At 42.1% G+C, this 17,756-nt stretch overlaps 1 protein-coding gene across 1 annotated transcript in view; it reads right to left on the reverse strand.

Moving 5' to 3' along the window:
• The window catches only part of COG5 (component of oligomeric golgi complex 5), a 333,667-nt gene extending 317,997 nt beyond the window's left edge, over positions 1-15,670 (reverse strand). The window contains exons 1-2 of the mRNA XM_030216260.1: positions 15,563-15,670; positions 1,975-2,114 (exon numbers count right to left, since the gene is read on the reverse strand). Of these exons, the coding sequence (XP_030072120.1) occupies positions 1,975-2,114; positions 15,563-15,611 (189 nt within the window). The 5' untranslated portion in view covers positions 15,612-15,670. The remainder of the gene's footprint in view (positions 1-1,974; positions 2,115-15,562) is intronic.
• Between the last annotated feature and the right edge of the window lie 2,086 nt (positions 15,671-17,756).

Below are 17,756 nucleotides of genomic sequence, written 5' to 3' on the forward strand. Positions count from 1 at the left end.
AGTTCTTCCCTGAGCATGGCCCAGTACCATTCATTGCGGAGACAGCATTGGCAAAGGCTGGGAGCTGGGTCAGAGACAGCCTGGAGAGGAATCTGTGTCATACTGAAAGTGGAAGCCTGACTGCTCGTAGACTGGTACAGCGACACCTCCACTAAAAAGGGGGATCAATCTCCCAGTACCGACACTTCTCGGGGACCAGTAACTCTGATGCACCGCCCAGCACCGTGCTTCGATGAGGACCGATGCTTCTTAGGCTTTCCTTGACACATGGCATAGTGGTCCCTCAGTGCTGAAGAAGAAGACATCGAACCAGTACTTGTTCTAGGTGTCAGGTCCAATGCTGACCAGTCCAGTGGCCTGCCATTAGTGCACAATGTCGAGGGGTGGTGGCAGAGGTAGTCTAGGTAGCCACTGAGGTTGATGCTTCCCGTGCTGTCGAGGTCTTCAGGGAGCCAAATGGTTTCTCCTGCTGGACCTGACACGCCTTCTGTGTCCTCAACTGCATTTTCAAACAGAAAGAACAAGAATCAGCCTGGTGGTTAGGCCCTAGGTATCCGATGCACCAATTTTGTGGGTCCATGGCAGCCATCACACGATTACATTGGGTACACCTTTTGAAGCCATTGGGGGTCACCTTAGACATCGAGAAAAGAATAGCAGCCAAATCAAAGTCCTTAATTTTGAAGGTCAGAAAAAAGGGGTAGACCCAAATTGTGGCCAGTGCTCAGGCCTAAGCAGGCCTAACGAGCCACGAAAAAATAAAGAAAACTTGAAGGACCAAAAAACCTACTAAAATTATAAGGAAGGTAAAAACTGAAGAAAACATGTGCTAAACCCACACAGGAAGGCACTCGAAAATCGAAAGAAGTATGCACTGAAGGGAAACAGCAAAAAACACATCCTCCCAGTTCCGCAGAAGAGACTGAAGTACCCATGCACACGCATTGAGTACACATGTGCAGTGGGATGTTGCCAGAATTTTCCTGAAGTTATGCATGCTAGACACCGTCTGCACCTGGCTCCGTCAGATGATGTCACCCACATGTGAAAATACATTGGGCCTGCTTGTCCTCAGAGAATGCCTCTGTATAAGTCTCTGGTGTGACCTCAGTTAGAGTAATGTGTATAATTCTGGAGACTGCACCTTCTAAAAGATGTAAACAGAATGGAGTTGGTCCAGAGGGCAGCTACTAAAATGGTTAGTGGTCTTCATCATAAAGCATATGGGGACAGACTTAAATATCTCAATATATATACTTTTGAAAGGAGAAGGGAGATATGATAGAGACATTGGCATAAATGCACAAGAGGCAAGTCTCTTTTAACTGAAAGGAAGCTCTGGAATGTGGAGACATAAAATGAAGGTGAAAGGGGACAGACTCACGAGTTAACTAAACAAACACTTTTTTCAAGGAAAGAGTGATGTATTTATGGAACGGTCTCCCAGTGGAGGTGGTGAAATCGAAGATCTGAATTTACGCACACAGGATCTCTAATGGAGTCAAAAGGATAGATAAACAACATATGATGTTTATCAGCCTTCATTTTTCCACTGTTTTTTTTTCTCATGCAATTTTAGGAAACCTTTTGGAAACAAAAACAACTCTACTATTGCCTGCTTCTAAGCTATTACTTCAGGACTCTACAACATCCCAAAAATCTTTGCCCAACCTTTTTTGCCTATTCAGCTCAGTGAAAACTAATTTCCACTGGACTATAGTGCCAATATCTGAGATAAGGTAGTTTCCTTCCATTTTTTCTCTCCCCTCCCATTAAGTTTTGCCTTTTCAGCAAGAGTCCTCAACTAGAAGAATCCTCAACCAGAAGAAAGTCACTTTACTTCTACTGCACTGCTCACAGATTTCTAGGAAGACCTGGAACTCTGTAACCGTTCATTCTATTTTCACCAATGTGATCTAGTCTGAACTGATCAAATTCTGTTGAAAATGAAAATTTGTTAAAGCACATATTTACCTGTAAGTGGAGTTCTTTGTCCAACTGGCTAATCCCTTGAGCAAGTTTTGCTAACTGTTCTGCTATTACTGCCTGATAAATTGACTGAGAAGTGTATGCCTTTACATCAAAGTCTTCTCTTAAAAATTCAATATAACATTCTGCAAAAAAAAAAAAAAAAAGAGAAAATCAAACTCATTTTTCATATCATATGCTTAATAAAACAGTTCATGTCTACAAAGTGTAGATTTTCCAGTTAATTTCTTTCACATTTTTATAAAAAGCATTTCACTGATTTGTATCACAGAGTAATTACAAAGTAGTATCAGCGAACAATTTAAACTATTTATCAATCAAAGAAAGATTGTCAAAAGGCTAGAAAACAAATATATATTATTGTTAATTCATTTCCTCTTAAGGGCTCTTACAAATCACAACTTCATAGCAACACATTTTGCTCATGATCAAGCTTTTGAGAATGTTGTTTCTTTACCCTTTGATAACTTTAAGAAGTTACTCAGTATCAGGAACCAGCAGATAAGGTTGTTTCTATATTCCAAAAAACCAATTAGTTTTGCAAGAAATATACCTGATAGAAAACTGATATTATTGCTATATTGAAAGACAATTTCATTAGAAGAAGAAGACCACCTCAACTGCCTTAATCAGAGACTGGGCTGAACTTATCCAGACTAGGCCCATATTTATCAGAAGGTGCTCAAGAGCTGTTCATGTTATAATCACTGAACCACAATACATGGAATACCCCAGGTACATCAATATTTTCAAAATTATGCACTAAAAAATGCCAGAATTATGCAACAAAAAACTCAGAATTAAACAAAATTATGCAAGAGTAAATAATGCTTAAATAACAGTATAGAACTTGCTTACAAATAGATATAGGTACTGTTGCAACAAATATGTGGGTGATATTGAGCCCCAAGATGGTCAGCAATTTTTAAAAATTCCAGCCACTGTGGACTTTTATAGCCAGATATTCAGCACCAGTATCCAGATACTGGCCAGTGCTGAATGTCTAGGTATAGTTTGGTAGCGCAAGTTATCCAGGTACTGGCAATATTCAGACTAGTTCCCAGATAAGCAACCAGATAAAATTTGAACTAAAAAAAAAAAATAATAATTTTTTAACTTTATCTGGGCAGAAACCCAGTTAGCTAATTGGGCAATTCCTGGCTCTGCCCCTACACTGATGCAGTCTGAATAATACTACCAAAAATCTGGGTATGGAGTCATTGCTACACGAATAAGTCCACCCCTATAAGATTATGAGGGTAATTAATGTTCTATTACAGTGTGAGAGGTTGGTAGAGTGGGTAATGACTACTGCGTACAATGTGTCTGAGTGTATTTATTTGAGTGAAGAAAGAGTTATCTGTGAATTTGTCATAAGGAATTGATTTATTATGAAAGTTGATATTTTTGTTCCAGATTACAGTAACATAGTAGATGACAGCAAATAAAGTCCTGTACAGTCCATCCAGTCTGCCCAACAAGAAAACTCATTACATAAGGTATTTTTGAAAAGAATAAACAAGTGATTCACGTCCACCCATTCCATTCCACTCAGTATTTTATAGACCTCTATCATATCTCCCCTCAGCAGTCTCTTCACCAAGCTGAACAGCCCTAGCCGCTTTAGGCTTTCCTCATAGAGAAACTGTCCCATCCCCTTTATCATTTTCATCGCCCTTCTCTGTACCTTTTCTAATTCCACAATATATTGTTTGAGATGCAATGATCAGAACTGCACACAGTATTTGAGATACAGCCGCACCATGGAGTGATACAAAGGCATTATAACATTTTCATTATTTTGTTTTCCATTCCTTTCCTAATAATTCCTAACATTCCATTCGCTTTCTCAGCCAACGCTGCACACTGAGTAGAGGGTTTCAACGTATCAACAGGCTTTACCCACTTGAAGTTTTATAATAGGAAATGCACCTTGTACTTGGATAAATATGGAAGCCCACCTTTTTGATGCTGCTTTTAACTCCTAACCCTTGTTTACTTGTTCAGAACCCTTATTTTATCATCCTCACTTTAATATTCCCTTATCTCTTGTTTGTCCTGTTTGTCCTAATTAGATTGTAAGCTCTGTCGAGCAGGGACTGTCTCTTCATGTTCAAGTGTACAGAGCTATAGAAATGATAAGTAGTAGTAGTAGTAACAACGGTGACACCTAAGATCCTTTTCCTGGGTAGTAACTCCTAATGTGGAACCTTGAATCACGTAGGTATAATACGGGTTCCTCTTTCCCATGTGCATCACTTTGCATTTGTCTGGGCGAGTTCTCACCCCAGAAACTAATCCAAGCTATTTTCCTGCGCTTAGGGGAATACTGAAACCTCACCATAATCTAACACCATGGGATTCCCAGAAAGAATAAAATATCAACGTACTTTTCACTTTTAACACTGTTCTCACTTATTTAGTCAATCTCTAGCAGAAGACTAATAAACTAAAATATTTATTATTAAACATGATTAAAAGTACAACAGCAGGCAAGGAAAAAAGCATTTTACTCAAAAACAATTAGCACTTTATATTAGCCTGTCTCTGTGGCAATCTCCCAGCCCTCTTACGTGGACTGCTCACTAAGTTGAGGGCAAACTCAGGCACTGATGATCAATTTCCCGTACTGTTCTGAAACGGCGCCCTAAAATAGCACTGGAACAGCGCAGGGAATTAACACCCCAATGACCAATGCAAAGATTTTACGAGGATGCTTAAGATTTTTGTTTAAAAAATGTGGTGGGACTTTTTAACTGAGTTTGGTAATAGAAGTTTTTATTGTAATCGATTGTACTGATGTAGTATTCTGAATGTTGTGTTTATCCCTTGCCTTTTGTAAACCGCAGTGAACTGTATTGATATTTGCATACTAAGTTCTATATAAATAAAAAAAATAAACAACATGCAAATTTAAGCACATTATTAGCGTTGATCATCCGGGGAAAGTGCGGAAGGATTGTGCTTGAGCATGAGCTTATGTTTGACAGGTCCGGGCTTTTGACAGCCTGGACCTGTCAAACACAGGAGATGAAGGTCCGTGGGACCCCCGGACTCCCCAATTCCGAGGCCCTGGTGGCCTAGTGCCCCCCCCAAACCTCCCCTGTGACACTGGGGGTCCAGTGGATCTCCAGACCCCCTAAACCCCCAAAAATTCCTGGTGGCCCAGTGGGCTACAAGCACAACACCCCCCCCCCCCCCCGTCCTGGTGGTCTAGTGGCCCCCTCCCCCCATGTCTGTGTGAAGGGTGTAGCACTCCCTCCTCTTCCAGTCCTGTCTCCAAAATGGGCAGGGCGCCGCCATTTTGGAGGTGGCACTGGAAGAGGAGGGGGTGCCATGCCCTCCTCCATCACACGGAAGTACGGAGGAGAGGGGGCTGCTAGACCACCAGAACAGAGGGGGTTGTGTTTGCAGCCCAGCCACCAGGGATTTTTTTGGTTTAGGGGAGCTGGAGATCCACCAGATCTCCAGCCTCCTTGTGTTCTTGTGTTGGGGAGGGGTTCAGGGGGGCTGGAGGTCTGCCGGACCTCCAGCCCCCGTGTTGCTGTCTGGGGGGCTAGGACCATGGGGGGGCCAGGGCCTTGGTAATGGGGGAGGTCCGGGGGTCCAATGGACTCCCAGGACATGGTGACAGCCCAGGCTGCCTGACTTTAGTCAGGGGGGCGGGAACAGAAGGAGCCTTAACCCTAACACCAGATCTGAGGGTTAAGGTGCTATTCTGCCCCTATGATCAGAGCACAATTCTCTGATCACAGAGGCAGAATACCGCAGAGCTCATTTAAATCTAATTTAAATGAGTTTTGCGCTATTGCCAGACACAGGCACTGTTTGCCACACCAGACCCCTCTGATTATATGTGCGAAGGTAAATGCAGGCGCTAGTGGCCTCTAGCGCCCGCATTTATCTTTGATCATTGTGGCCTCAGATCACTGATAAAACCTTCTGTCAAGCTTACTGTTCACAACTATAAGCTGTTTTCTCAGCCGAAAACAGTAAATTCCTATCCAGCTCTGTTTCTGGCCAGATAGAATCAACCGATTTTATCGTATCCATGCCATTTTCTCAGACTTACTTCTGAATATTTCTGTCCTGTTGCCTCTCCATTCACTTCTTTTCTGTCATATTTCTATTTTTTATCCTATCTATAGCATTTACCACACTCCTACCCTTCTTCCTTCTCACGTCATATATGCCTTCCTCTTCCTCATACATACTCCACTCCCCTCCTCCGAGCACACACCTACATCTCTCCCCAGCTCTCATCCAATACATACCTTGCTGCCCTGATAACCCTCTCCTCTCACACATGCATCCCCTCTTAAGTTCTCCATCTTCTCTATCCCTACTTCATTCCCTCATTTTTCTCTGCTTTCATGCCTCCTTTCCTCCCTCTTCAACTCTCCCTCCACTACAACTGATCTTCTCCCTTCTTTTCCTCCTGCCTTTGTCTACTTCCACGCCCTCTCTTTCTTCCCTCTACATAGAAACATACAAAATTATCCTCAAGAGTCTTATGACGGACTATGTCCAATGCTTTCTGAAAATTCAGTTACATTATAAAAAATCATCAAGCTCACTCTTATCTACATGTTTATTAAAACCCTCACAAAAAAATCTAACAGATTGTTGAAGTAACACTTTACTTTGCTAAATCCATGTTGATTCCATCCCATTAAGCCACATCTGCCTATGTGGTAAATAACTATGCTTTTCAGAGTAACTTCATCTGTTGTGCCCTGCACCACCATCAGGTTACTACTAGTCTATAATTTCCCATATCACCCCGGAGCCTTTTTATTTTTAATTTGGCATTACCATGGCCATACTCCAATCATAAGGCACAACAGCTGGTTTTAATGATAGATTACAGATTATTAGTAATACACCTGCAATTTGTTTACCCAATGAATTTCCAAAACAGTATAAACACTGGTTTTTAACTGCAAACTGAATGCATGGAATGGGTTTACAATTGGTTTAATTCTTCCCTAGACTTATATAAGAATGAGTTGTGCACAGTCAGAACAGTGTGAGGAATATGGCATTGTTTATGCCCACATGAAACTACATGAAACTCGGCCTACTATTATGTTTCTCTTTAATGTGCATCTCAAAATTCATCAACCACCCCCCCCCCCCAAAAAAAAAAAAGAAATACAAATTCTATTCTAATATTAAGAAAAGTACCACAGTCTCACCAGGACAACAACAACAAGAAACCCACAATCCTGTTACGTACTGAGCAACAGCATGAGCTCTGCACATGAGACCAGTGCCAGTTCTAACCAATTGTAGTTAGTCATTCATTTGGCTCTTCTTTTTTCATTTAAAATCAACCTTAGCCACAGGAAATCGCCATCACCTGCTTTTGTATTCCTAGCTCTCTCATTTCTAAAGATCAAACTTAATTCTCTCAGCAGTTTCTTAGATGGCCATTTTGACCATTCTGTCATTCTCTGGTACAGAGCCAAATTATTAAGGGATTTTTCTGTTATCTGCATAAATAATTCTCCAGGCTCTTTTCCAGAGTAAAACTGAAACAGTTCCCAAAACAGATGGCACTTCCAACTGAAGCACAGTATCATGACTAAATTGACTAAAAACTGGGAACAGAGTGTGAAAAAATTAAATCATCACTTGACCATGCTTAACACTATCCACACTAACTCCTTCCTTTATTGCAAGCACAAACAATGCAGGGCCAGATGCTTTCCACGATATGCCTTCTTTTCTCTGAAAGATAATGCTACCTTACATATTTAACTAAAACTAATGTTTTGGAGGGTCTTTAATATTCATGCACTGAACTGACTTTCCTCTAGAAGGTACAGGGATAACCTGCTGGTTAGAGTAGAAGGCTGAAACCCAAGGAATGCAGGGTTCAAACCCTACTGATTGTTCCTTGTGCCTTTGAGATGCCACTTCACCTTCTGTTGCCTCAGCTAGAAGCTTAAATTTTAAGCCCTCTGGGGACAGAGAACTACCCTACTGTACCTGAACTCACCTCAAACCACCAACGTAAAAGCATGTGCGAAATCCAAAAATCCAAATACATCCAGTCTGTAGTTCTTGGAAAAGAAATAAAAGAGGCTCAAGGGGTCACCCTACAAATATCCTCCAGCAAGACACAGCTGGTAATTGTAATGGTAAATTGGATTTCTATCCCGCTATTACCTCACAGTTCTAAGCGGGATGCAGCTATTTAAGAAACCAGTTTCATTTAACTGGGAAAAAGGGGCATAACAATAAATTCAGTGATCAACAATAAATAGTAATCAGTAGTTAACATGGGATACATATTTCTGAAACAGAAGTGTTTTCAAATTTTTCCTAAAAAGAATATAGGACTGTGTAACAGTGGGCTTGCAGCCCCTCCAGAATCTGCCTACCCCTGCCAACGTAAATTAAGACAAATCTCCTCTGGTAACCACCATGCTACAGAAGTTTTAAAAGCTGCTTCCCTTTTCCTTAGTCCTGCAAAAAGGATAAACAGCAAATCTGGCATCCCAAATTTCTTGGTCACTCTGAGATACTGTACAAATAACCCTTCTCACATCCAAATGATGCAGATCTAGTTTTTATCCAACACAGTTGTTTCTTGAATGTCAAGAGAGAGTGTGATTCAAATTGAACTGAAAAACCACTTTCAGAAGAAAGGAGGGAGTTTGTCAAAAATACATCTTCTCTATAACCATTGCAAAGCTCCCCATAAAAAAAAGAGCCTGAGGTTCTGAAGCGTGCCTGGTTGAGAAAATGGTGGCCAGAAAGGCCATCTTAAATTATAAATTCTTGAGCCAACACTAACTTCAAGGCTTCAAAAGGGGCTGAGGCCATGACCTGAATATCAAATTTAGGTCCTTGATAAAGATAGTCAACTTTGCTTTCCGTCCTCTTCTCTCCACCCCTGCAAGCCAGATGACACGACTAGCCTTAGGGATGTGCAAGCAGACAGGATGCTAAAATCAGGACCAGCAGAAAGGAAGTTGCACAATCCATCAAGTGATGGCAAGAGGACAGAAAAATCAGCTCAGGGCCTGTGAGGTAACATGTAGTCAGAAGTCCTGCAGTGGCCAAATCCCGCACATGGCCGTGCCTGGCTTTTGTTGAGTGTGCTGTTGCAGCTTGATCATCTCCACCATGCCATCCCCAGCCCAGGCAGAACATATTTTAAAAAGCCATGGTGGTGAGAAATCATCAACTATTATGAGGCAGTAGATTCTCACTCCAAGTCTTCTTATAAATTTAGTCCCCTGTCCACCAGCGCTCTCTTTTTAAGATCCTGTGCTTGGAATTTAAGGCACTTCACCTGAAAGTCCCATCCTATCTTTCCAATCTGATCCTTCCCTACACCCCTGCTAGACAGCTTCTTTCCCTGGACACCCATTGTTTAGTGCTTCCCTCACCCAGAATAGCTCACTATGAATCCACTGCCTTTTTTTTCCCTAGCTCCCAGTATCTGGAATTCAATACCCCACTCTGTATGTCATTTGACCATTTTCAAATCTTTTAAGAAAGCTTTAAAACCTTTTTTCTTTGAATAAGTTCCCCCCCCCCCCCCCCCCCCCCCCACCTCAGCGCTGATGTCGTTGTGGAAAGTGGTCTGTGACAGAGTAACAGCTTAACCTTGGTAGAGGTTTTTTTTTTAACTTATTGTTTTATAGTTTTACTTTTGGTATGAATGATCCCTCTGTCCTTGTCTTCTTTCCTATCAAAAAATGGTGGCCCCTTGTATCTCTGTTTTTAGTCTGTACTCCACTTTGATTTGTTTTGGAAAGGCAGTATAGAAAGTTCCTAATAAACCATAAAAACATTCAATCATCATAAAAAAAAACTATTTTCAAAGTTCTCTTAATTGGAGGATGTTCAACATTTCTGCCCTGGGCTCAACTTCCTTTAAACTTAAATGAAATGATCTCAGCCATTCTGTCAAGACTGATGGAGAGATCATCCAGTGAAAACTTTGCCATTTCCTCTGGAGTACTGGGAGTCTGCTAGATACCTCCTGATCAAAAAGGTCATCTGATCAATAAGAGAAATCCCAAGACTGCTTAGATTCTATCAGAAAAAAGTTCACCAGCAAGCAAGCAAGCAAACAATGCTACTATGAGGGTTCTTTTTGCCTATTGGGGTCTGGACTCCAATGTAGATGTGCCTCAGTGAAGTATCTTTCTCGTTGTACTGGAAATGTGTATCAGAAGAGCTGGTACCAATGCTGAAGCCTTTTAAGGCCTCTTCATTGATTTTATGCCTCCAGACAAAGCCATGGATGTCAAGACTGGCAGAACTCTCCTTCGCTTCAGTTGCAATGCAATGAACCACGGTCCAACATTTTTCCCTAGGCCACATCTCATCAACCTTGCTGTCCAACTATTCCTCACAGACTGCAAATGCCTATACTGCATGGGGTGCAAGAGAAGAAGTGGCATCTTTCTGGGTCAGTTAATCAACCAGTCATTGGTCCAACAGTCCTTTACACACTGATGCATTCCCCCAGATATCATCAAAAAATTAGCAGTCCTCTCCTAATGGGATGGCAGTGCCAAGATACCCTTTTCCTGGCATCATGCACAGAGAACCAAAGCTTCCTTGCCGTCACACACAATCAGAATCTTGATGCCAGCACAGATAAAGCAGAATCCTTCCTATGCAGTGTGCAAAACTTTGATGATGCTCAACCTTGAGAGTGACCATTTCCTCAATGTGAATGTATTCCCAGCAGTGGATGCTTTTCCAGGGCTCTTGGGGATTGAAAACACAGCTTCCCCTCCTGTTTTTGACAACCACAAAGATCCTTACACATCATCTTTAAACCTTATGCTGAATAGGGTCTCTCTATAGTCGATGACCTAATGTATGTCGCAATCCAATTTATTACTCAGAAAGCTTCATGCAATACCATAATTTATTCTTCTTTACCAAGTATGTATGCACACGATGTATATATATAACATGATCTGTTCCATTTATGTTATGTACCATGTTTGCATACACCTTAACGCAATACAATTTGTATTTCTGTTACCCGGAAATGGCAACTGCCATTACGGCAAATGTAAGCCACATTGAGCCTGCAAATTGGTGGGAAAATGTGGGATACAAATGCTACAAATAAATAAAAATAAATAAATAAATAAAATCTTCTGACAGGTGATGTAACTAGAAATCCTGTGCTTGGGTCCAAGGAATGACAGGCACAACTCATCAATGTTTGTGACCAAAATCGTCCTGTTACACTATCCACAGTTCGTGAAACCACCAGAAGTCTTTTGTTTCCAGAACACCGGGCAAAAAATAGAGAAATTACATCTCATTTGATATTTTTCTATTAGCCATTCCCACTATTCCAGAACCTGTGTGATAGTTGTGTCCATCAACCAGCAGGTGGAGACAGAGAACTGAAAACTGAGCTGAGACGTATCTCTCTTGACATCCAGTCCAGATCCTCAGTATTTACATAGGCAAGCAGTAAGGAGAAACTTGGAATAAACACAACAACCTTAAATAACTTATTAACCTAACACTAACCAGACAAGCAAATATGTTTGAACCTATCTCATAAGAATAGCCATACTGGATCAGACCAATGGTCCATCTAGCCCAGTATCCTGTTTCCAACAATGGCCAATCCAGGTCACAAGTACCTGACAGAAACCCAAATAGTTGCAACATTCCAAGCTACCAATCCCAGGGCAAGCAGTGGCTTCCCCCATGTTTGTCTCAATAGCAGACTATGGACTTTTTCTACAGGAAATTGTCCAAACTTTTTTAAACCCAGATATTCTAACTGCTGTTACTACATCCTCTGGCAAATAGTTCCACAGCTTAACTATTTGTTGAGTGAAAAAACATTTCCTCCTATTTGTTTTAAAAGTATTTCCAAGTAACTTCACTGAGTGTCCCCTAGTCTTTGTACATGAGTAAAATAAATTTAAAAAAAAACAAAACAATTCACTTCTACATATTCTAAACCACTCAGGATTTTGTAGATCTCAATCATATCTCCCCTCAGCCATCTCTTTTCCAAGCTAAAGAGCCCTAACCTCTTTAGCCTTTCCTCATATCAGAGGAGTTGCATTCCCTTTATCATTTTAGTGGCTCTTCTTTGAATCTTTTCTAATTCCGCTATATCTTTCTTGAGAGACGGTGACCAGAACTGAACACAATACTGAAAAGTGAGATCGCACCATGGAGAAATACAGAGGCATTATAGTATTCTCGATCTTATTTACCATCCCTTTCCTAATATTTCCTAGCATCCTGTTTACTTTTTTGGCCGCTGCTGCACACTGAGCAGATTTCAGTATATTGTCTACACCGAGGGGAATAATCGAACGGCGCCGGCGAAATACATGACCGGCGATGTATTTTGGCGGTGCCGCAAATAGCTGGCCAGACCCGTATTTTCGAAAAAGATGGCCGGCCATCTTTTGTTTCGATAATACGGTTCCGGCCAGCCAAATGCCTTGGATTTGGCCGGGGTTTGAGATGGGCGGCTTCGTTTTTTAGCGATAATGGAAAGTTATGTCGGCCATCTCAAACCCCAGCATTTTTAGTGCACTGGCCCCCCTGACATGGCAGGACACCAACCGGGCTCCCTAGGGGTCACTGCGGTGGACTTCAGAAAAGCTCCCACGTGCATAGCTCCCTTACTTTGGGAGCTGAGCCCCCCAACCCCCCCCCCCCAAACCCCCCCCCCCCCAAACCCACTACCCACAAATGTACTGCACCCACTAAAACTGCTCCAGGGACCTGCATACAACCTCTAGGACTTATTGCTACTGTATAACTTTTGCACACCAGTTGACACCTGAAGACTAATCTCTTTGAAAAAGTCCTTTATTTGAATAAGCACATTTACTCACAGTTAACTGCAGATCAGAGGTTGTGCCCCACTGGCAAAGAGTCCCCTGGTACTAAGATTAGCAGTAGGTCAGTGCTGGCACAATGGTGTACAATGCCCTCTTTCAGCACCATTCAAGGTAAGAACTACGTTCTCTAACGTGGGTAACACAGGAAAGGGAACTAAAACTGGCTTACAAAAATGGCCACTACCGCATGGACTACAACAGGAAACAAAACAGGGCACATTCTGACCCAGTAAGCAGGGGGAATGCACCAGGGGAGTAGAGCCTACCAACTACCAATACCTACACCCACCACAATGCATTGCTGATGTGACTCTGCAGTGCAAATAACACAAAAAGGTGTCACACTCACCCCAGAGCCACATCACAAGCAGGAAAAGGCTGTCGGAGGACAGAACACATTCTGCTGTCATGGAGGTGGGTACGGCATTTGAGGCTGGCATACAGGCTGGAAACAAAAGTGTTTAAAGTGGGGGTTTTTTGGTGGGAGGGGTTAGTGACCACTGGGGGAGCACTGGGAGGTCATCTCCGCTTCCTTCCGGTGGTCATGTGGTCAGTTTGGGCACCTTTTTGAGGCTTGGTCGTGAAAATAAAAAGGACCAAGTAAACCCAGCGAAATACTGCTTAACGCCGTATTTTTTTTTCCATTATCAAAAGCCAGCTATCTGGTAGCCACGCCCATACCCGCCCATGTCCCGCCTTCGTTTCGCCACCGACACACCCCTTTGAACTGTCGCCGGCGAGGCAACGGGAAAGCGGCAATGCTGTCAAAAACGCAGCTTTCGATTATACCAATTTCGCCGCTTTTCCGAGATCGCCGGCCATCTCCCGATTTATGTTGGGAAATGGCCGGCGAACACTTTCGATTATAAGCTGGACCACCACCTAGATCTTTTTCTTGGGTGCTGACCCCCAATGTGGACCCTAGCATCAGGTAACTATGATTCAGATTATTCTTCCTAATGTACATCACTTTGCATTTGTCCACATTAAATTTCATCTGCTATTTGGATGCCCAGTCTTCCTGCAATTTTTTCACAGTCCACATATGTTTTAATAACCTTGAATAGTTATGTGTCATCTGCAAATTTAATCACCTCACTCTTCATTCCAAATTTCCAGATCATTATTTATAAATATATAAATAGCTCCAGTTCCAGTACAGATCCCTGTGGCACTCCACTATTCACACTCTGCCAATGAGAGAAATGATCATGATCTGTACTTAATTGGAAGAGCCCAAAGGCAGACATAGAGGGGCATTTTCGATATGACGTCTAAGTAGAATTTTGGACGTTCCACAATAGGAAAGGAGGTAATTTTCGAAAAAGAAAAAACATCTACCTTTTTTTTTCAAAATACTGTTTTGAACCAGGTTTTGTGCTTTGGACATTTTGTTTTTTGGTCTATTTTTGAAAAAAAAAAATGAATAAATGAAAAAAAAGATAGAGATTCATGCCATTGAGATGTAGGAGGAGCCAGCATTTTAGTAAACTCATCCCCCAGGCATCCCAGGAAAGTAATGGGACACCCTAGAGTGTACTTCTGTGCACTTCATAAAAATGGTCCCAGGTACACATCTGACCTTTGCACCCTTACCTTATCCCATGAGCCTTCCAAAACCCACTGTGTACTGCACCGACCACTACACCAGTCTAGGAACCTGCATGCTGCTCTCATTGAGCAGACTTTAAACATCTGAGGCTGTAAAGTCATATTTTTAGTCACATTTTTTGAGGGAAGAGAGGGGGGTCAGTGATTCCCTCCAGTGGTCATCTGATCATTTAGGGCACCTTTTTGTGCCTTATTTGTTCTGAAAACAGATCTAGACCAAAACATCTTGGTTTTAGTCCTGGACATTCCTGTTTCATTATGGCTCTAAAACGTCCAAGTGTTAGGCACGCCCTAATCCCGCCTTCAAAACACCCCCTTGTGATTCGGACACACTGCAGACGACTTGCATAGATGTCTGCAAAATAGATTTTGAAAATATCGATTTGGACGTTTTGAGAAGAAAAACATCCAAATGGTGCTTTATGACACTTTTTGGGTGTTTTTCTCTTTTGAAAATGAACCCCACAGATGTCTAAGCGTTGGCACTTTTATGTGCATGTTCTGAAAATACTAAACATTCACATGCAAGTGCAGACACTTAGATGTCTAAGTGAAAGTAAAACTAATAACAGTAAAGTTTTTAGGGTACACTAAAGGAAAATATAATTACCCCTCTTCTACCCTCCTGGGAGCAGCCAATTTGCCAAGAATAGCAAAAACTGCCTAACACACCAGTGCTCAGTGGTGTCCTATAATCCATAAATTCTTGATTTAAAACACCAAAGTGATTTCCATTATACTTTCTCTTTGCCTCCCTTGTTCCTGCAAAGCAGTGCAGCAGCACACTTCTCAGTGCCTTTTCAACCCGTCCCAAACCACTGACACTCACTGTGCAGTGTGCACAGAGACTTCAGAAAGACCTCCAATGTCTTTCTGCTAACTTGCGCAACTTCGTCCGGGAACAGACGAATCAAAGCAGAAGCACCATTGAAAAGATGAGCAACAAGCGGAGACAGAGCTGTACGATGAGCAAAAGTTACGTCGCCAAGGCCTCTGGCATCCCGTGGTACACACTGTGGATGGTAAAGGAACTAGAGAGGTCTGTGGAGCAGTAGAAGGGAAAACAACGCTGGCCGCGGTAGCTCCACACTCACCGTCTTGAAGCAGTTCCCTAACATCTACTGGAGTTGTGATGGTGGCCATATTCCTTGTTTCCGACTGTCTACTACTATCATCCGCGTTGTCATTAAGGTCCGGGTGTGACGTACAAATCCCGCGCTTCGCGCCGTTGACGTCACGTTTCCACAATCAGTGCACACCTCCTCCTCCTCCTGCACCGCTTTTGGAATTGGAAAATGGCCGGTGGAAGGCGCGCGTGCTAGGGCCAATAAGACCTCCTTGGGCAAAAGGTTCCTGTCTCGCGGCCAGTAATTGAGGAGTGTACACGCACGCTGCTTGTGCGAGGGATCTGTCTTGCAGCTGCGCGCGCGCGTGCGGCCGCAGGGAATTGTCTAGTGGCCTGGATGTGAGGGAGACGGTGAGAAGGGGGTTAGGTGAGTTGGTTCGTTCTTTCTCTGGCTGCTGTCATTTAGCCATCACAGTATTATATCGCTGATAACTATAAGGTTGTCAACAATTTTTTTTTAATAAGGTTATCAATAGAAATCAAACAAAATAAAACATGGAAAAGAAAATAAGATGATACCTTTTTTATTGGACATAACTTAATACATTTCTTGATTAGCTTTCGAAGGTTGCCCTTCTTCGTCAGATCGGAAATAAGCAAATGTGCTAGCTGACAGTGTATATAAGTGAAAACATTCAAGCATTACTATGACAGTCTGACAGGGTGGGAGGAGGGGGGTGGGTAGGAAGTATGCATGGGGACATCAAAGCATATCATTGATATTTTCACTTATATACACTGTCAGCTAGCACATTTGCTTATTTCCGATCTGAGGAAGAAGGGCAACCTTCGAAAGCTAATCAAGAAATGTATTAAGTTATGTCCAATAAAAAAGGTATCATCTTATTTTCTTTTCCATGTTTTATTTTGTTTGATTTCTATTGATAACCTTTAAGAGTGGACTAACACGGCTACCACACCTCTCTACCACAGCTTAGTAAAGGGACCCTAAGAATATAGAATACTAGACTTACGTGTGTGAAAGTCACATGCACAGCGGTATTCCATAATCTGAATGCATGGAATGGGCAGACTGGCTAGACCATATGGAGGAGTAGCCTAGTGGTTAGTGCAGTGGACTTTGATCCTGGGGAACTGGGTTCAATTCCCACTGCAGCTCCTTGTAACTCTGGGCAAGTCACTTAACCCTCCATTGCCCCTGGTACAAAATAAGTACCTGAATATATGTAAACCGCTTTGAATGTAGTTGCAAAAACCTCAGAAAGGTGGTGTATCAAGTCCCATTTCCTTTTCCCTATTTGAGATTCTACATGGAATGTTGCTATTCCACTAGCAACATTCCATGTAGAAGTCGGCCCTTGCAGATCACCAATGTGGCCGCGCAGGCTTCTGCTTCTGTGAGTCTGACGTCCTGCACGTACGTGCAGGATGTCAGACTCACAGAAACAGAAGCCTGCGCAGCCTTTTACATGGAATGTTGCTAGTGGAATAGCAACATTCCATGTAGAATCTCCAATAGTAGCAACATTCCATGTAGAATCTCCAATGGTATCTATTTTACTGTCATAGTAATGCTTGAATGTTTTCACTTATATACACTGTCAGCTAGCACATTTGCTTATTTCCAATCTGAGGAAGAAGGGCAACCTTCGAAAGCTAATCAAGAAATGTATTAAGTTATGTCCAATAAAAAAGGTATCATCTTATTTTCTTTTCCATGTTTTATTTTGTTTGATTTCTATTGATAACCTAAGAGTGGACTAACACGGCTACCACACTCCTCTTTTTAATAAGGGAAATCTAGACTGCCCCAATTTGATTGTCTGCACATTTTATCCATTAGATTGTAAGCTCCTTTGAGCAGGGACTGTCCATCTTTGTTAAACTGTACAGCGCTGCGTAACCCTAATAGCGCTTTAGAAATGCTAAGTAGTAGATATGTTATGTTATAATAATAACTAATTTTTATTTTATTTGTTACATTTGTATCCCACATTTTCCCACCTATTTACAGGCTCAATGTGGCTTACATAGTACCGTAAAGGCGTTCGCCAATTCCGGTATGAACAAATACAGTAATGTTGTGGTAGAATAAGGTTCGTGTGTACAGACGCATTAGGGAATTGTAGAGAGGAAGAGTTATTGTATGTCCATTACGAGCTTTGGTTTCTTTGAGTTGCAGGGTACAGGCATTTAAGTTG

The sequence above is a fragment of the Microcaecilia unicolor genome, chromosome 10, assembly GCF_901765095.1.
Source record: "Microcaecilia unicolor chromosome 10, aMicUni1.1, whole genome shotgun sequence".
Lineage (NCBI taxonomy): Eukaryota > Metazoa > Chordata > Amphibia > Gymnophiona > Siphonopidae > Microcaecilia > Microcaecilia unicolor.